A 21263-nucleotide genomic window follows, 5' to 3' on the forward strand; every position below is an offset into this window, starting at 1 on the left:
TTCATTTTTCCCCAGTCTTTGCTCTGTACGTCCACTTTTGAGATCAAGAGAGGCTGCCGCCAGTTCCATTTCTGGGGACCTTCCAGATTTATTAAAATATGAAATGCTAAAACAGGGTTACAAAACTTGTTATATTTTAGATGAGTACCTCTGTCAAATGCTTTCAATGCAAAAACAAAACAAAACAGAGCAAACATTTGTACTAAATGTTTATTTAATAAGTGCTCGTCTAGATTATCTTTTCTGTGCAAATGATTGTGGCAAAACTGGGTGTTCCTGCGATGGCACAATTTATTTTAAGCCCAGCAGGGCCACTGAACGATCTTGTCCCGTCCCTGCACAGCAGTAATTCATGACACTGCAGGCTCGCCGTGCATGTAAGGCGCGTCCACCCCGCAGGATGCCCCGGGTTTCTCCGAGACCTGCGCAGGGCGCCGCCGCAGCCACCCCTCGAACCTTCAAGCCGGCTCCCGCGAGCCAAGCCGTCCCGTCACCCTCACGCATGCGCACCGCGAGAGCTCCGTAGACGTTTCCCGCGACCGGCGTTTGCCAACCGCTCGTCAATACAAGCAGGCAGGCTGGCAGGCGCGCTCCCGCTTTGTGCGCGCGCGCGCCCGCCCGCCCAGAGAACATTGTCCTCGGCCGAGAGCAGAAGCTAGAAAAGGATGCTGGGAAAAAGCCAAGCTTCGTGAGGTCATCAGCAAGCGCCCTCTTTTTCCTCCCTCTCCCTTTTTTTTCCTCCATAACCCTCAGAGGTGTTTGCATCCTTCGATGCTTTGAGGGGCCGCCTCTCGCATAGCCTGCTCGCCGTCTTCGCCGCCGCCGCTGCTGTGGCCGCCGCGGCCGCCACGGCCCCCTCCCCGCGGCTCTTCTCGGCGCCCCCTCGCTGTGCCGCCGCGTGCCGGCGCCGGCGCTCCGAAAGCTCGCGCCTCTTCGCAGTGGGGGCGGGGTAAGGAAGCCGTGGGGGAGGGGTGGGCGCGGGGGTGGAGGCTGCTGGCTGCGCCGGTTTCTCCCTGCCGCGTCTCCCCTTTGTTCGCTTCTCTCTGGCTCTCGCACGCACAGTGCGGTGCAAGCCGCGGGAAGGGTGGCCCGGCGGGCGGGCGGGCGGGCGCCTGGGATGCTCGTGCGGGAGAAGTTCCGAGGAGGATCTTGCGTCGGGGAGCTTAAGGCGTGGGTGGGGGGAGAGGAGGAGGAGGAGGAGGAGGCGGACGGGGGTCCAGAGCAGGAGGAGGCAGGCGGCCGCACTGGCGGCTTCCAAGGAAAGTGAGGGGATGGGGAGGATGTGCGCGCAAGGCCGTGAGAGAAGATGGTGGCAGGGAAAGGCCACAACTATTGTGTGGTGATTATGAAAAGGGAGGGGCGGGGAGAGTTGAGGGGGGATTTTCAGTACAGAGAGAGGAGTGTTTGAAAGTAAGCTCTCAAGGCATGGTCGGGATTAAAGCCAGATGGATTATGGAAGGAGAATGAAGGGCTGCGCGGGGGGAGTGTGTTTAATAAAGGGAAATGTAAGGTATACTCCTCTCTGCCCGTATTCTGTAGCTCTGGTATCCTCTGTGCTTGTCATAGGCGTCTGATTGACTAAGGGGTGAGCAGGTTGTTAAGATAACTTCAAGGTAGTGGGTGGGGGAAGGGACAGGGACCTGAAGGGACCTGCCCGGATATAGGGGTCCAGCTTAACTTCATGCTGAGTTGCTAGATCAAGTTCCTTCCTTTAGTTTGTGACACACTAAAACCTTGATCTAAATAGCATGAGAAAATAGCATTTGAAAACTACTCCATGGAGTGCCACATTTGAAAGGCAGGCAAACTATAATTTGTTAAGTGTATAGGAAAATGAAGTCCCATAGTTCTGAGGCTGGCCCAGAAGAATTACTTTACACTAATTCAGCATTACCTGGGTATGCACAGACTTGGTTCTGTCAAGAAAGTGATGACTGTAATCTTTTGATAGAGCTTAATGCTGAAAATAGTTGCTGTGATATGTAGGATTCAGGATGATCAATGGTTCTGAATTATTTATCATGAATTTAATTATATAGAGACCAGTAATGGAAATGCCAGAATACCAGTGAAATGCAGTCATAGGCTGCAATCCTATACTAATTTATCTGGGAATGCATTCCATTGCATGCAGTGGGACTTACTTCTGAGTAGACCTGATAGAATTGGAATTAATGATCAAGTTCCATTTTGCATGGGTTGAAGCATCCAGGTGGGGCATCCTTCTGTAGAATAGCTTGATATAATACACAGTACAGACAGAAGAAGGGATGTATGCATCATTCTTACAATATATGATAACCAAGGATAATGCTAAATGTATGAAATAATTTTAGCACTACAAAATTTATGACATGTTGACCTTGAAGCTATCGCAACACTGTACACTGAAAACCACAGACTTATGTGTCTCCCACCACACACACTTTCATAAGGTATTGTGGGTGTCCCTGTACTTGAGTCACTTTAGTTGTATGTAATTGTAGCTTGAGATGGTTTACTCATATGTGTTCAATACCAGAACCTGATACTGAGTTAATAGACTGCATAACTTTGGTTGATGAAAGATGTAGATCTGTATATGAGGAGCTTATTTCAAGTTGACTCCAGACCCCTGTATAGTCTTGCCAAGTGATTTGTGCACATTTCAGATAGGAATGGGACAAAGTGAAACTATGCGAGACTTCATAGGGAAGGATGCAGGACTGTGAAAAGGAGCCAGATGATTGCACAGGTCATTGCTTTTTTATGGTCAGCAGTGTCACATGCTAGATAAAGCAATAATAGGATCAGTTCTGTAGAACTCAGGGCCTTCCATCATATTCTATAGGTCTGACACTGTCTTTCACCTATACCCTGCTGCTTGCTTTCCAGATAAACTTATATGGTGCCATTGTCATTCTCACGGACTGTAAAGTTCAACTCTGTGAACTGTGGTAGAAGTGAAAGGCTAATACAATGAGTCTGTTTAATTTGGACCGGTTTCGCTTTGAAAAGAAGAGAAAAGTTGAGGAAGAGAATGCTCAGTCGCTTGGCCTACCTGCACATCAGGAGGAAGCTGCTACTTCTGTTGCTCTGGATGCTGTAGATAGAGATGTTGCACTTCCTTCTGCTTCTGAAAATCATGCTATTCCTATTTGTGAGAAAGATGACAATATTACTGAACATAGTATCAGGCCAGTCACACCAGTATCTGATGTGTCAGAGAAAACTGGTAAGTTTTGTTTATTTAATTCATAAATTATTAGAAAATCTTGCAGTGTTTTATTATCACAGTGTTACACAGAAGTTAAGCTCATCTGAGGTCTAAACTATGTTCTTAATTTTTTTAACAAGTTAGCGACATCTTGTTGAAGTATAATCATAAGTTAAATGATATGGAAGAAGTCTAGTGAAACAACTTCTGTGGTTTTCTGCAGCGGGAACACTGAATACCAGTTGCTGGTGAACAACAACTTTTAATTTTTGCATAGACATCCGATTGGCCATTGTGCAAACCGGGATGCTTCAGTAGATAGTTTGATCCAGCAGGCCTTTTAATATTATGTCCTTTATATTTAATTATTCAGATGTGATTATCAGTGTTTTCCAAAATCCTTCTTCAGGGTATGTACTTGTTGAACTATTTAAAATACAAAGGAATACTGTCCTTTGCTTGTTTAAACAGAAGACATTTGACATTCCTCAGTGAGCCATGCCCTTCGTGCAGAGGATCCCAGGACAGTGCAGAAAAATGTGAATAAAGCTACTCATACAAACAATAAAAATAGATTGTTGTAAAAAGCCAATTAACACAACAGAATATAGCTTGGCAATTAAACAGAATATATAGTTTTAAAAAGAAGAAAAGCATAAAACTGAACAGATTTTCATCTATTATGCCAGGTTTACTAAGGAAGGAAGATATTCTGGTGCCAATAAGTATTTAGCATCAGCACCTGTCAGGAGCTGGATTTCCCCTTATTTGTTACAAATAACAGGCATTGTCTTTGCAAAATAGCTGGTTTGTTCCACGTTTGCAGCTAACAAAGTAGCTACTGAAAGACTGGTTTCTGTGCATGAACAAAGTGACTTGTTGAACTCAAAACTAGAAACTGCTTCTGAAAACTCTCCTTTAGTAATCCTGGGCTCCATCCTTCTAGGTAGGCCTTTCCAAAGAAGGGCTAGCCTCCTAGATCTCCACTGGCCCTCTAATAGGGTAGCTTTTCTAACCAGATGCTCCATCATGAGGTCAGGGACTGGACTGCATATGGGTTCATCTTCCTCTTCTCCCTTGTACCCTTCCTTCACTTCCAAGTTCTATCAGTTCCCATGGTCTGCCTGAGCACCTGGAGATTGCAGTCTTGAGTTAACCTCACCCTCCTCTGCCATCTCAATTCCCACACTCCGTATTTCCCAGCCTTCCCAGTCCTCATCTAAAGAGTTGGTGCCACCCTATCCTAGAAAGTGTGCCAAAAATAACAGGCTTTTCTATTCCCAGCAGCACCAGTCAAGAATCCCAGAGTTAGACTGGCAAAAGAGGCCCTCTCCTTTGAATATGTATAATTTGTTCTTATATGCTGTGAGTCATCTCCAAGTTATGGCAACTGTATAAATGTATGTCCTCCAAAATGTCCTATCTGACAGTCCTGCTCAGCTCTTGTAAACCCAAGGTTGTGACTTCTTTTATGGTGTCAATCCATAAGATCTTATTTGATCTTCCTCTTCTAATGGGAATAATGGAAGCTGGCATGAAAAGATGGCATGAAATTTGGAAAGACTGGTCTAGAAATTGGAGAGAGGTGCGTTGGGAGAGAAAGATACTGCATATTGGGTTATAGGTAGGGTGAATTTGCGACTGACCCATGGAAAAACAGTTCGGGTATCTGACATTTTACTTTCTTCGGTGGGACTCTACTGAACAAATGCTATTTCATTTGATCCAGTTTTTCATAGCCTGCCTATGTAAATGAACACAATTGGATTCTTCTTCATGGTATATTGGCTTTCATGATTGCAGAGATTTGCAGTTCAGCCTCACGTAACATGAGAATTAACTCATGTATGTCATTTTCTGACCTGGATTTGTGTATAGTTTTGTGTGTGTTTGCCCCTGCAGACTTTCTGTTTTATGCTCAGATCATTGATAATTTGTATCGCAAACTTGTGATACTTCCACTGAGAGGAACCCTTTCCATATTAGCATATTCTTGTCTGTATATAGTTCTTGTCTGTAAAAGAGTGTTTCATGTAGTTCTTGTTGTTCTGATTTGGTGTTCAGCCCCAGTTTATATGGCAGTGCAGTGTTAACAGCAATGTGGCAGCTTTGTTTTGCAATAACTTTTATGGCTCTGTATGCTTAAATACTGAATTCTCATACTTTTTTCAAGATCATTGTTTTAATCACTCTTTTACATGTATGCTACTCCTACGGGTGGATTAGTCGTTCATATACTCTGATTTCAAAGCTTGTGTTGTCACTGATGTTCAGGAAGTCTAGACTGATTAAGAACATGCAAGTAAATGCTAGTGAAACAAACCTAGTAACTATATATGTAAAATACAGCTGTTTTTAAAAATCATAAGAACACATTGCTACAATGAGTCATGATGCAGAGAAACAAGCCAGAGAACTTACTGATATATTCAAGTTATCCTGTGCTGGTATCCATTGTTGCTTTTACTACTACACATTCTATTTGACATATGAATTTAGCTCTGAGTCACTGTATTGTTCAGTGATAATCGCTAAATAACCCACAGTTTCTTGTCACATCATATGAACTAGCCCAGTTTAAATAATACTTTCTAAATTAAAATAATGTAGTGGTCACATTTGCAGCGTTCAGGAAATACATGAAAAGGTTTTAGAGGTATGCTGGGGTGGGCCTTAGGCACTTGCGCATATCACCTGCCACATTTCTGCTCTACACATGAGCAAGTGAACATCTGCATAGGGCTCGCATCCGTCTGGTTTGGGGGTCAGTTATAAATCAAGAAAACCATAAAAATTGATACTTTGCTGAGAACTTTCCTTTTTCAGCAGAACAATACAACTGTGGAAAAAAATCAGTGTCTCAATAATATGCCACAAAGCAAATAAATGGCACTTACAAGAATGGTGTGTTGGGTCTAATTGACTTTCACTGCTTGCTTGTTTCTTAGTTCTTATTTAAAATACGTTTGTATCTCCTTCAGAGCTTCTTAAGATAATTTACAAAAACAGGATTCAATACAAATAAAATGTATGTGTTTTGAAAAAAATCATTAATGTGTTAAACATAGGAAAATAAAAATTGTGGTGAAAAGATAACAGTGTTTTCATCTAAGTAGGTCTTCCCAGGCATGGCATTCCTCAAAAGGCATGCTATTACAGAAAATGGTCACCATCCACAATTGACAGGGAAACTAAGACTGCCTGGAGGAAAGCCTCCAAAGATTATTTCAGTAGATTGATAAAGGATCATGAGTCTGCTCATGTGCCTAGTAAAAATCAACATCTACAAAAAATGGACACAATTGCCATATTTCACAGCAACATGATTTCAACAAATAGCTTACATGAAGCACATTGAAGCACATTGTGGTCAAAGCACATCACTGGACTTTGACCACAGATATGGCCGTGTATTTTCTCAGTGTCAGCAGAAGTAGATTGCATCAGTTCTGAAACAGTTCTGAACATCCCAAACACACTTATCTTTCTCAGCTCAAGCCTTGATCAACCCAAGACCTGGAAGTGGTAGCAGGAAGTGGTGTCTTCTGGCATGTTCTTCATGGTTTATTCACCTGGCAATCACTTCAGACATGTAAACTATGATTGTTTAAAATATTGGGAATAATGGAAACCATCATTGGTCATCATTTGGTCCAGGAGTTGGAGCGTATACATGGAAAACATGTGGTCCTAGGTGCTCACATCATGTGTTTTCTTATAATAGTTATTTCAAGCTTAGACTTGCTGTATTTTTTATGGATTGGAAAAAAAGAACATCACTGCTTCAGAATATTGTTCACAAGCTGTGTGTTAATGCATGCAGTATGATTGTTCCCACAAGATTGCTTGCACTTATCTCAGGCCAAGAACTTGTGGCCCTACAGAAATTTTGGCTTACGTCGCCCATCATTTTCCATTGGCTGTGCTGGCTTGAGTTGAAGTTCAAAACTCTGGAGGGCCACAGATTGTCCATTCCTACACTAGCAGGATCAAGAGCTCACCAACAAATGTTTAGTGATAGATCTGAATTTGTACTTCTGATTTATTACTCCCTGCAAGCCAGAATTGTGAAGCTGGATTTGTTCTTGGTTAATTGATTCTTAGCTGTTTGTGAGTGACAAGCTAAGAGACCAAGTTCGGATGTTAACCAAGACCAGCTTTGCATGATCACAGCAGCCAACTGATTACGCTTACTGGGACTTGGAGCCATGTGGGACTGAGGCACAGATTAGGATGGTCTGTCCTAGAAAGTTGGTGGCTTCTGACAGTTGGAGGGTTTTCCCATTACCTCATTACAGCAAGAGAAAGTGTTGTAACAATGGGTGGTTTCCATTATTCCCACATTAACTGGAAAGATACATGCTCCATTCACAATAAGTATCTTGACACCCTGAATAGTCCTGTTGATCATGGAACTAAACTCAGAAGAGGTAAGCCTTGAACCTAGCATGGAATTGGAAATAGTGACCACAGTGCTTTCAGATTTAAAATATATTTAAATGGAAAATTACCATTCATCTTCAAAATACTCATATTTGATTTCAGAAGAAGAAACTTTCTAAGACATTAAAAGCAGGTTAAAAGGGATCCCTTCAAAATGTTTGGCAATGACACAAACCCACTATAATAGATGCTTAGCTAGGAAAGGTAATGCCAAGTTGAAGAGGTTACCAGCATTGTTAACAAGCAGTGTCAAGGAAGCAATTAGAGAAAAGAAGGCTTCCTTTGGGTAATGGAAGCCTTGTCTGAGTGGGGAAAACAAAATGGAGCAGTAACTTGCACAAGGGAGATGCAAGCACACCATAAGAGAATTTTTAAAACGTATTTTGGGGACATTTTCACTAACATCAAGGCCAATAATAAAAACTTGTTTATTTCAGAAGTGTACAGCTAGATAGGAAAGCAGTTGGACTAGTGAATGATAATGGAATTAAAGGAATACTGAAGGAGGAGGAGTGAACTTCATTTCATCTGTCTTCACTGTAGGAGATATAGAACAGATTATCTGCACCTGAGCTGATGTTTTCAGAAAAGGAGTTTGAGGAACTGAGGCAAATAGTAGTGACAAAAGATGGCTCTTGACTTTATTGACAAATTGAAAGTTCATGTATCACTGAGTTCAGATGGTATTCATCCTAGATTTTCTAATGATCTCAAATATGAAATTAGACCAGTGGTTTGATACAAGTCAGTATTATTTGCTTTTGCTAAAAAGCTGACTTTTAAGTGCTTTGTTAGATCCCCCCCCCCCAATGTCTAGTGAGGTACTTGTTCCTTTGTTCCAGTGTTTAAAAACAGTGTCAGTGTTTTATGAAGGGGAGAGGAAAAGCCACATTTGTATCTTTCCTTTGCATGTTCCAGTTGTGCATTGTTCCATTTCTGTAACTGCACTAAGTGCAGATTGTCATATCATCTAAGGTTGGCTGTAGGCGTGGCTTCCAAACCACCCCACAGAATGAGGAAACCACCTCTGTGCCCTACCCTGTCCAGGTTCAGTCAGGATGGCAACCTGTGTACAGTGTATCTAATTATGGAAATGAAACAGTGTAAGTCATGTTGACAGATGACTAAAAGAAGCCACCAATGCTTCTGTTCCATTCCTGATCATGTGGACCCAATCATTATGTGCATATATTTTGGTAAAAGGCTGTTAGGAATAACCTAAAGTAGTGTATCAAACAAGTCCTTTTGTCTGGTGGTACTGATATTAGACCTTCCCCAGCTATTACTTCGCATATACTTCTTAACCAGTGTGGTGTAGTGGTTAAGAGCATGGGACTGGGACTTAGACAATCTGGGTTCTAGTTCCCGCTCAGCCATGGAGCCAACTGGGTGACTTTGGGCCAGTCACAGACTCTCAGCCCAACCTACCTCACAGGGTTGTTGTTGTGGGAATAAGATGGAGGAGGAGATGTAAGCTGCCTTGAGCCCTTTGTAGGAAAAAGGCAGGATATAAATTGAAAAATAAATAAATAAATAAAATGTGCTTGATTTTGTAATTCATGCCATGTCATGGTACACAGCATACTGGTTCTTATTTGTCCTACCACTTTCAATTGATGAATGTGAATAGACAGCTGGTACTTCTCTTCCCAGCTGCCTACTGATGGCTCTCCCAATCATTTTTTTAAATTAGATACAGCCCAAAATTTTATATAAGACTTTCAAAGTCCACCATGGCTCATACATAGCACAGCAATTGTATTCCACAGTTCACCATGTACATGCTTCACATCCTTATTTTCTGCCTTCTGCATATTCCTTCTGAACAGCCTTAATTGCAAGTGTATATATTTAGGAAATTTGCCTGGAATAATTATTTTAATCTATTGTGTGAAGCAGGGTCCTCAAACTTTTTCAACAGGGGGCCAGTTGAAAGGTGTTGGCGGTGGGTGTGGACTGGCAAGGCGGTGCCGGTGGCATGAGGGGGCAGGGGGGATAGCGCATGCATGCGTGCGGCAAGGCGAGGCAGGGGCATGCATGCGTAGCGAGGCTGTGGCGGTGGGCGCGGGCACAGTGAGTCCAAAACCTCTGAAGCAGGCTGGATAAATGGGCATGGCGGGCCAGATCCAGCCTGCAGGCCGTAGTTTGAGGACCCATGGTATGAAGCATGATTTTTCTGCAGATAAAAGTCCAATTTAAAACTACATTTTTTCTTGTGGCAGACATTCAAACCTGAAAAATCTAGCTGGGTTACCTATATTGTATTACTAGCCAGTTAAGTTTGCATAAATAGCTGCCCTTTAAAAGTCATTTGGCTCAGTCTTAAAGAATTTAAAGGTTATTGGATGGTAGAGATCAGAATTTCTAGTTGGTCTGTGAAGCTGTGTGGATAATATCAGAGGAAAGTTTGTTTCATTACTATGAACTGATGCATGCAATCAATGAATATGTGTTAGGAATTGGAACAGATATGTGGTCATGGACACCCACCCCTTGTGCTGTCATAGGAAGCTCTGTTTTCCACCTTTTTCTGCCTGGTTCAAATACTCCAATGCAGGTGTTCCAAAGCTGAGTTTAATACGACTTTGATGATGCTCAGGTGCACCATTGAATAATGGGGGCAGGAGGGCATGCAGCCCCATGACTGGATAATTAAACTATGCAGCCTCGTTTTTCTATTGAGGAAGATGACAACTTTCCTTTTGCGCCATCCAGTAGCAGCAGCTCCTTAGTTCACAGCAACACACAGATAAAATAATAAAATACAGCATAAAATTTCAATATACAGAATTTAAAATAGTTTAAACAGAACTGATATTTATTTATCTACTGCATTTCTCTAATTCAAAGCCCAAGTTGCAAGTTCTTTCTTGATTTGCATTTCTCCTTACCTCAGTAAATCTCTCCAACTATATGCCCTTGCTACCATTTGGCAATAAACTATGACTAAAACTCAAGGGGGCATGTCATACCTCCCAACTTCAAAGTTCACTTTCTGCAGTAGTTTTCAGTGTCAGTAAGTTGCTTGAGGTTATAAATGCTCAAGATTTATTGACGTTTCCATTAAGTATCACTTGAGCACTTTCAGATTTTAAATTTATTTCCCATAAACTTTTGTCAGGCAACAGTCCCATTCTGCAGCTGCTGTTCTCATGTGCATTGCTGTCTTTCCTATTTTGCCTTGCATGCCTCCAGGGTCAGAATATTTCTAGTCCTGAAAAGATCCATAGATTGCTATTTGTTTTTGTTTAGGCTCCACACAGTGGGGAAACCATTATATTTCTCTCTTCACTTTCCCCTCTGCCCCACAGGAGTGAGGCAGGACACAGTAGCCCAGCCCTTTGATGCCGAAAGAGTGCTGTACAGGCAGTCCAGTTTGTGAGCCTACAAGGCCATCATTTCAGTAAAACTCGTTCAATTTATCTTGTGCAACCATTGGGTTCAGCAGCTATTTTTAATAGGAATTTGAAGATTTCAGGATGTCGTCATTAGGACCAGATTTTTGTATATAATTCATCTCATTGTAATGCCTCTTTTTAACATAGGCATTCTCAAGCAGTCTACATAGAATACTTACCTGAAATTACAGAATGTTTTATAAAACTATTCAAAAGCAACCATGAATGTACATTTCCAGTTGGCTTACTGTTATGCATGACAAATTCTGGTGAAATGTCAGTTATAGTAGGACATTTGTGTTTATTTTTCCCATTTTTTCATTTTTTTATAAATAAAACTGAAACAGAAAGAAAAGTTAACAAGAGACCTTATACAAAACTTGCCTATAAAACTAAATGTGGGAAGTTTCACAAAGAAACAGCAATAATCATTAAGTCATGTGAACTTATAACTACAACTTTATGTAATCATACATAAATAATGTTTGTTAAATTGATAAGCAGACAAAGACAATAATTTCACATAAAATTAGGACATTTATGTTTATGTGTAATATATTTATTCTTCATTCAAAATGCTTTCAAAGATGACTCCAGTGTTCCAGAAACCCCTGAAGCAAAGAGGACAACACAGTTATCTTATTTTAAGTATCGGAAAGATATTATTGAATTATCATCAGAAAGTGATGAAGATGAAGTACCACCAGAGTATACCCATGCTGTTTCCAGGAAGGATGTAATCATCATGTAAGCTTTTATAACTCCTTTTGTAATGCCTGCTTCTTTTGAGTTGGACAGGCAATCAGAATTCCCTAGTTACATTTGTGAACTTTCAGTCCATGTTTCTGGAAGTTTCCTTACCAATTTTGAATATATAGCATACAAAAATCAATAGAGTTGTAATCTTATACCACCTCTATGAACTCTGTGAGACTAAGTTTTGAGTAAGCATGTGTAGGACTGCACTGTAAAGCTTTTAAATGGTAACCTAATGAGAGTCACTGAGAAAAGTATGAGATCTGGTCAGATCTGGTCAGTCATATTGCCACTAGGTGGCTATAGAGACACCAATTCCTGGGAAGTTTCAACCTACATTTTCATATCTTTTCTATGCATCTTCTCTGACACACACCAAGAAAACATTCCTTGAAATACTCTATAATATTTAGTTTTATCCTTACCTCCTCAACTTTATCGCTGTGTAGTCACTATGCCTCTCAGGCTGCCACAATGGTAAGAGCTATTTTTTGTGCTTGAAATAACTCTGTTGGGAATGGTACATTGCCAGATAATGAAGCATTATACTGAATTGGCTGTCTTGTGTTTGTGGGGACCATGCAAGGCAGAGTGAAGCACAAAAGATCAGTACTGAAAGACGGGAAGACAGTGTTACCCATTGCTCTCCTCCTTATGTACTGAATCTGATTTCACAAGTGTCTATCTGTTTGTAAGGAAGAACTGGATAAGAATACATTGAAAACACTCTGTCTATAGGTTAAAAAGCAAGTGCTGTGTGCAGTGCAACAAATATACACAATTCCTGGTTGTAAGAATGAAACAGTGTAGATAATACTTTAAAAGAAAATTTATACTGTCAGATTTGTGCCAAAATGTGTCTCAATGGGAAATTTTATTTAAATTCCTATTTTATGGCTTCTTATATAAGAAATTGCCCTCTGTTTCTTACTTAACGATTGCCTGTCCTAATTAGTCCAGCTTGTCAGGGCTTCAGGCATGAGTCTTTCACAGTTCTGCTACCTGAGAACCTTTTAACAAACTTCTGGAACACGAACTTTATACCATGCTGGCAAAGTAGGTGCTATAGCCCCTCCTTTTAAAACTATTTTCTTGTGGATATTTCTGCCTGTCTTTGTCCCTGCAGCCAGTGGATCAGAGGTTGTTGGTGGTAGGAAGCTTGTGCTATGTATTCAAATACACCCCTCACTTATCCCTAGGAAAAGAGAAAATAGAGAATAAACCCTACAACCAACCTCTTGGAATTCAGGAACTTCTGCATCAGAAGCAGAGATTACCTTTAAGAGGAATGCACTCCTTACAGAGATTGGCAAGCACAGTGAGTAATCTCCACTGCTGTCTGCCAAGGATCTGAACAACAGATCAGAAGCAGGTGGGGGAGTGAGATACAGTGGTCTCTGACTTGGAAGGAAGATGGAGTTCCTGCAACACAGCTGTTACATGCACAACTCAGTCCCACCTCTGCAAATTCTCTTTGACCAGAGCAGCTAGAAAAAAGTAAAAATGAAAGTTTATAAAGTTTCATGCTTAACATTTATGTCAGAATAGAAGGGCCTAATTTGTTTTTTCCAAACTGTAGACATTATATGAAGAAGTAGCATATAAATGAATGCAGCCCTTTAGTTTCATTAACTTTCCCATTTTCTTAGCCAAACACTTAAACTCAATAGTGTATATTCCAGTTTATTGGCAAGAATGTGTGACCATTTTATGGGATCATAAAATAATGTTCTTAACCACAGTAGTATTGCTATGTGTTACATCTTTCATAAACTCCACCATATTGAAAATAGATAGATAAATTTGATACTGAAACAATTGTCCATTTCAAAATTGTCCTATAGGTGTTCATTTTCTGCAGTCTGCATTTTAAAACTGTTTTTTATCCACTTCATAAAAATACTTTCCAAAACCATAAAATAAATTCTCAAAAGAATACTTGTTTATGTTATAAATTTATCATATTTGCTTTCTTTTGAATGTGCCACTACCTTATGCTCTTTAATTACATAACATCTGCCAGAAAAAAGTTATAAATGACAACTTGGTAATTAGATATGTACTTGAACATGCCCTCAAGTATTCAGTTTTATAGATGATTTCAAAGATAATCAGGAACTTCTGATTATTAACTTTTGCAAATTAACTTTTCAGAGAAATGAATGGGCTTTAGAAACGCCTACTTAAGTTTGCAATTAATGCAAATATTTAATCCTTTTTCCCAAGGCAAACTGACAAGAATTTAACACTTTCTCTTAAAAAAAAGTTCCTGTGTTTTGCTGTATTCAGATGTTGCAATACAACAAAGACCATTTTGCTTACGTATGTAAAGGTGCCATTCTGTGCATACTTGAACAGAAAAAAAATCCTATGCTTCCCAGATTTGTCCAGCCAGCCATATCACCTGTGGAATTCTAATTGTACAAACTTTTTCTGTCTAAAAATGCTTAGGATTGTATCTTACATTTGCTAATGTTGGAAAGGAGGTTCCTATTCCTAAAAGAGAGAATGTTTCAGTCTGTACCATCCAAGGATATTCAGGGATTTTTTCTTTATTCCAGGTTTTATATGTATACATCAACTTTCAGGTTGCAGCTGAGCAGATTTTTGTAAATATAAAAATGGATACTTACACATATGCACATGTGCACATAATGTCCTGAGATGCCATGTTAGTGAGAATTTACAGATAAGCTAGCAACATTTGTAAATATTCGCGAATATAATCCCATTCCATTTTCTTTTCTAAAACCTTTATGAATGACCAGTGTTGTCATATGACTCAAAGATCTTGAGTGTCATATTTTTCCCAATTTTCTGCCAGAATTAGCTCCCAAAAAGGCCCTTTTAACGAAAATGATTTTTAAAAAGAAGACAGTGTTACAACTGCAGTAGGGATATGTGGGGGTTGTATGGCAGTTTCCTGATCCTTAGCAGTTTTTAACATAGCCCAGACTCTTCACTACAGAAAAACGTACAAAAGGAGAGGCAGAGGGACTCAAGGTAGCTGATGGGAAAGTCGTCAATGCACAGAAGCAGCCACTTCATTGATCTGTAGAGTGTTCTCAGTCTACACTGTAAGACATGATCATTTTTATATATGCACATGTTATCTTGCTCGTTGTTAAATTTGTTTTAAGCCATATTATGGCTTTGTGAATTAGTTGTATTTCCTATTGTATGTTTCATATTCAGGACTAGCAGTCTTGAAAGATGGCTAAGGTGTTATCCAGCTATCAGCTGTACAACTAATGTAATTCATATGTTCTTTGTTGTTCACCTGTAAAGTTTTTATTTACTAACTGCCTTTAAAGGCAAGTCTTCCCAAGGCAGGTTACAATATAAAACATAAACTTTAATATCAATATTGCAAATGTACAAAATTGTAATACACTTTAAAACAAATTTAAGAGCAAGCCAGATAAAAACAATCCAAGTCCACACCTTAAAACAAAGGTAGCATATGCATTTAAGTTCAAAGCCAAAGAAGACAATCAAGTGTTCAAAATCATCTTTTAAAAATTGAGTGAGTCATATATGGGGGCAGCAGCAAGAAACTCTAGTTTCCTCTCATGAATAGTTGCAGCATGAAAAGCTATGGGGTTGAATTTTACAAATTTTAAAGCAACGGTCCATCACACCGTAAGATACAGCTACTTATTTCTGTGTTTTGACATCATTTGGAGGATCATTTAGATGCAATTCAGGGCTTATTAAAAATTAAAGTCAAAGATTTTTGTTTTCTTTATCCCTATGCACTGCTGTTGTAATTGAGGAACCACAAGGAATTCTCAGATATAAAAAGAAATGTTCCATTTTAAATGTCACTTTTGTTTTTACAGTTCCCTCTCACGATGGGTAGGAGATGATTTTCCATGGGACATGTCTGGCAGTGCTTTCCTTGAATGCTGCTTTGATACCATAAAGGAATAATTTCAAGAAATCAGCTTTCACCTACACATAGAAATTATATAGATATAGATAGGTAGATAGATAGATAGATAGATAGATAGATAGATATAGATATAGAACAGTAAAAGATTTTAATAGCAGTGGGAAGAAATCCATTAAAAAGAAACATAACATCTAAACAACTTCTATTTCTACTAAGATTGGCTGGATGGGATGGCTGGAGTCTGAGTGCTACATCTCCTGAGAACTTGATGGTTGAGAGGACAATTAGTTCCTATAAGTCATATTTCTATATGTTCATATGTTTTTGAAAACTCTGTTTTACAACTAAAATAGCCTTCATATTTTTATGTTCACACCTGTCAGTTCGGAACCTTCTGATAGTGAAGAGGAACCATTACAAAGAAATGGACCAGCCCAACCTTCAGATGCTACAAAGGAGGAGGAAGACGAGGAAGATGAGGATCTGAACTACTGCAAACTCCAAACACTAAAAGAACTCTTTCCACAAAAAAGTGACCAAGAGTTATTACAAGTACAGTAATATTATAATTTTGGGTTATCACCAATTTTGCAGTGAGGATCCACATATAGTTCTCTTGCATATTTGGAAGATATTTTTCATCCACAAAAATCTAGTAATGAAATGAACTTTGCTTTATTTAATCTGCTTGAGTAATGGTAGGATATAGTTTGAAGAAAACTTCCTATACAAATACACCAGAACTTGAATATATCATATTGGCTAAAACTGAGCCATAAACTGGGAAATCCATCTTTCAAATTCTACATCTATTTTAACACATTAGAACACTGTAGATCATCCACTCTCCTGAATTCGTATAACAGGTTGTTAACCTAGTTATCTAGTTTACTGTCCCACAAACTCCACCACCAGGTGTCTGACAAAAATGATTAAAACATTATATGATAATGGTTTAAATAAACATCCACTGAAATGGAAAACTTGACATTCAGAACAGCACAGAAAATGAAATATTGTCATTCTTCTTGTCAACTGAAAAACGTAGGGTAAGCACAGAAGTTTTTTCAGCTTCTTGAACATCTTCCTTTCTGAAACAACTTTTTAACCTTTTGTAACTGTAAAGATACGCTTAACAGAATATGGGCACTGCCTGTCGTAGAAGTCAGAAGTGGTTAAATAGAATGTCCAGCAGTTTCATATAGGGCCACAATGCTACTCACTGCTCTTTTCCTTTCTTGATAACTAGCAAAACTAAGATACTGTATATGACACAATATGAAAAACCATTAAATTTTCATACTGTATATAAGTTGTTGGATTCAAACTTTTCTTGTTGCAGTGTTTGAATACCGTGTGAGTTTCTTCTAGGCTAATATGCATAGGATTGCACAGTAAATGCTTCAAAGTATATTTAAAATGCCTCTAACATAAAATAGGAAAAAAAATATTTGTTTTATTTTTCTAGCTGATAGAGTCAACTGATACAATGGATGAAGCTATAGCTGCTGGCCTGAAGCTGGTTGAAGAAGGTATACAATCATTTTCTTTTAATGATTTCTTATTCAACAAGTGTTGAAGTAGCTTTCCTTCTAAAGAAGTCCTTAGCTAAACCATGTGTGTGTGCAAGTAAATATTGGAAATTGCAAGACCTTTGTTCTTTATGCCTTCCTTTACAAAGAATGACAGGACAGTTCCCTATCCTAATTGAACTACTGCTTTAAAAGAAGACATAAGAGAGACAAAAAGGGACCGGAAAAGAAATGGAGGCAAGATATTAAGAATATATGGCCTCAACACAATTTGAATGCATGTCTGTCTAGCCAGCTAAATTCATATCCAGTCCACACTTCCATGTAAGTCAAATCCAAAGTTATTGAAAATACAGCTTGAGCAACAAGAGACTTACCAATGCACAAGGTCCAATTCCTGACTGTAAAAAGATTATGAATGGGGGTTGAAGTGGTTAAAATGCAAGTGGGTAATGGATGAGATGAAAGGAAAATGCAAAGCCAGACATCGCAGGTAGCAGCTCAACATAGGAGCAGAGACCAAGTCTAAGGGAAGTTTGCAAACATTGAAAGAGAACTTCAAATAGGATTAGAAGTTACTCCCTGAATAACTAGTAACTACATGATAATAAATAGTAAAATACAATCAGGCAGAGCCTTCCAACAGTAATCCATTCTCTGACAACTTCCCATTTGGACTATTGTAATGTGTTGTACCCTTAAAAACAGTTTGGATACTTCAGTTGGTACAGAATAGAGCAGCCGGGCTGCTAATTTGGACTGGCAGACAATATCATATAATGCCAGTCTTTCACTTTCTTCATTGGATGCTGGTTAAAGTTCAGGCCTGATTTAAGGTTTTAATGTTGACATACAAAGCCCTAAACAGTTTAGGGTTTGAATATCTGAAGGAATGTCTCTTTCCATATACACCTGCATAGACCTTGAGATCATCTGCGGAGGTCCTTCTCCAGGAGCCCTCTTTGAAAGATTCTAGAAGAGTGGCTTCTAGGGGAAGGGTCTTCTCAGTGGTAGCGCCCTGTCTGTGGAACCTGCTTCTCAGGGAGGTATACTTGACACTAACACTATTTCATTGCCAGGCCAAAACCATTTTATTTGTTTAGAATTTTAATGATTAGAATGATTTTATTGCATATTTTAATATTGTGATTTTATTCAAGTGCTGTTATGGATTTTGCTGTCTTGTAACTGTTGTTATTTATATAAGCCATCCTGTGAATCCTGATTGGCTATAGAATGGGATATAAATGAATTTAAAAATAAATAAAATACTTACTGATAGGTTTAATTATTTATAAAATTTTAACCCACTCCTCTGACAAAAAGGCTCCTAGGGAACTTTACATACAATCTGTAAAAACAGATTGATTGTTTTGCAGGCTTAACTATCTAAAAATATATGACATACAAGGCAAAAGGAATGGGGAGGGGAAAAATAAATTTTTCAGTAGGGCTAATGGAATGGGTCTGTTTTCCCTACATCTCCCTCAGTCCAGCCTGGTGGAATGGCTGGTGATGGTGACTCTTGAGTGAGAAAGAGCCTTTATAGTGGTCTTCAGCAGGTATGAATGGTCCTCCTTCCCCTTCTCATATCTGTCCCTACAAATCTATAAAGAAAAAGTCAAAACAGATCTGAATCCAAAATCTGGAGGCAATATGACATAACTTAAGACCTAGTTGAGTCACAACATTCTTAAGTACGTTTTCCATTATAAACCTTTTCCGTCTAGTATGAGACTGTTGTACTGGGTTGTATACTAGTCTACTGTTGGAAGTGTCTTCTATCAAAGGCACCAAAAGACCAAAAAGCATGCTTTTGTGTTATCTCTGTTGCATTGAGAGTGTAATTTTAGTACATGTAATGTTAATTCAAATTATGGGCTTTTTTCCAATACCCTTTTTAAAATAAGATGCTAGATTACAGAGAGAGCTGAGCCCCACATCTCAAAATTAAAATGCATTGACTTAGAATTGCATTAGTTCCATTACTCAGTGTGATATTGTATCCATGTGTTTGATGCAATTTTTCCTGTGTTCTTAAAATCATACTATCCCATTTTGCAAGTGTCATATTGCAGGTTCTTTTTTTTCTTTTTCTTTTTTTTTCTTTATCATCCTATGTTCACATATGTTCAACAGTAGTACTTCCATGTTGCTGTCTTCAGTTTATTTCTTTGCATGATTTATCATGTGTTTGTATGAACATTCATTGTGTTTTGTTTATTCCATTTGCTCTGAATTATCAAGCTTATTTTGAATGCTAGGTATTGCAACAGGACCCAGGGAGCCCACAGCTGAGCAGATACAAAAATGTAGTAATCTATGTGGAAATGATTTCTTCTGAAATTAAAGGGACCCTCAACATAATCCTATGCATATTAACTCAGAAGTAAGTCCCACTGTGTTCAATGGGGTTTACTCCTGGGAAAGTGTACATAGTTCTGCAGGCCTAATTGGCAGTGAAAGTTTTGAGTACAAGCTGTTGTGTTTTTCTTTTTACTTGATCTCCAGTTCTACAGACAATTTTTCTGCAACTAAAATTTCATATTTTGCTTACAATCTCTCACATGGGTGTCTTCTCTGAGACAGCAAACATTAAAGTGGATATTTATCAAAAGCTGAACAAGAATAAACATGCCTCAACATAATGGCATGGTGCCTCTGTTTCTGGCCACATTTTAAGAGACAGGCTGAACACCTGTTTTGTCAGTCAGTATCTTATTCTGTTTTTGTATTTAAGGCTCTATACTTAACTGGAGTTTTTTAAATAGCAAAATTTATCTCTGTTTTTGACTATTCAAGAAATCTGAACTGTTAAATAATGCTTAGTTGTATTAAATTTCTCCTATTAAATATGGCCGGAAATAAGTTATTTTTGATAACTATGAATATGCAGTATTGATACTAATTTAGTGTACGATACATTTGCAAAGCAAGGATTACTTATTAACTCTACTAACAGAGGCATGGCATGTTTGCAGGATGCTTAGTTACTGTATTCCATGGGGCTTAAACTTGGATGAATGTACAAAATGTATTCTAAAGTATAGCTCTTGAGAAGGTTTCTGCTGTTGAGATGCAGCAAAGTCCTTTACACATAGAAGGAAATTGTGTACACATGTGCCTTTCAAGTTATGACATAGCACCACCTTAAATGGCCTAAATCTTGTGAAATCTAACGTAACATCATAGTTATGATGTGCTGATTCAGAAATTGTTACCACTTCCTTGTGCAGCAGATGTAGGATAGGGTCATATGTAGCTATGTCTCTTTATGTTCATGTAAGGAATAACTTTCTTATGAATATGAAACGGACTGGAAATCCAGATGAGAAGAAATTTATATCTCTGTACTTGCCATATGTACAGAAAATAAGTGCTAGATTTCTGAAATGTATGGGGATGGAAAGTCTATTACGTTTCATTTTGATAGAGAAGATCATGAGATTGTTCTTGAATGGGTTCTGTTCTGCATTGGCTGCTTGTATAATAAATGCAATGAGTTGCTATTTTTATTAATTGCCAGAAGGAACTTGAACATTCTAAGTGCTCTGATTATACACTGCAGATAGTTTCCAAATCTAGTTTTATTTCCTTTTTTTATTTTAAAAGGTGGATCTCGAAAGAGGAGGCTTGAGGAAAGTGATACAGATGGTCCTGAAGATAATGATGACCAAAGTACAAAAAAGAAAAGGCTTGATCCTGTAAGTAGACGGATAGGCCATCTTTTCATACTGAAATCAATATATTATATATGCCTCAGAGCCCATTTATCTGAGAAACTACCTGTTTCTGTATTAATCTGCCTATAATCTACATTCTTCAACAGAGGTTCTGTTATGTTTCCTGCTTCCTAAAATGTTGAAGTTGGTAGGGGTTGAAGAGTAGGTGCTTCTGTTCTGCTAAGCCTTTACTAAAGAATGCTTTAATTTGAACATAAGCTAGGTTTTTTATTAATTTATGGTTGCTCTCAAAAGTGCTAAATCTGCGCAAGTGGTGGATCTCACTTGTCAAAATATAATAGATAAAATAAATCAGTGGGG

General features: G+C 38.8%; 1 protein-coding gene across 9 annotated transcripts in view; it reads left to right on the forward strand.

Moving 5' to 3' along the window:
- Window positions 1-674: 674 nt before the first annotated feature.
- Window positions 675-21263, forward strand: part of SMARCAD1 (SWI/SNF-related, matrix-associated actin-dependent regulator of chromatin, subfamily a, containing DEAD/H box 1) — a 51259-nt gene continuing 30670 nt past the window's right edge. Inside the window, exons 1-6 of one of the 9 annotated variants that reach the window (XM_044428706.1) lie at window positions 675-693; window positions 2875-3214; window positions 11625-11784; window positions 16072-16240; window positions 17157-17220; window positions 20833-20924. In XM_044428706.1, coding sequence (XP_044284641.1) covers window positions 2959-3214; window positions 11625-11784; window positions 16072-16240; window positions 17157-17220; window positions 20833-20924 — 741 coding nt within the window. In that variant the 5' untranslated portion in view covers window positions 675-693; window positions 2875-2958. The other 8 variants (XM_044428703.1, XM_044428701.1, XM_044428702.1 and 5 more) reach the window with 8 other exon arrangements.

Source organism: Varanus komodoensis, unplaced genomic scaffold (assembly GCF_004798865.1).
Source record: "Varanus komodoensis strain SLA01 unplaced genomic scaffold, ASM479886v1 scaffold2, whole genome shotgun sequence".
In the NCBI taxonomy this organism is placed as follows: Eukaryota; Metazoa; Chordata; class Lepidosauria; order Squamata; family Varanidae; genus Varanus; species Varanus komodoensis.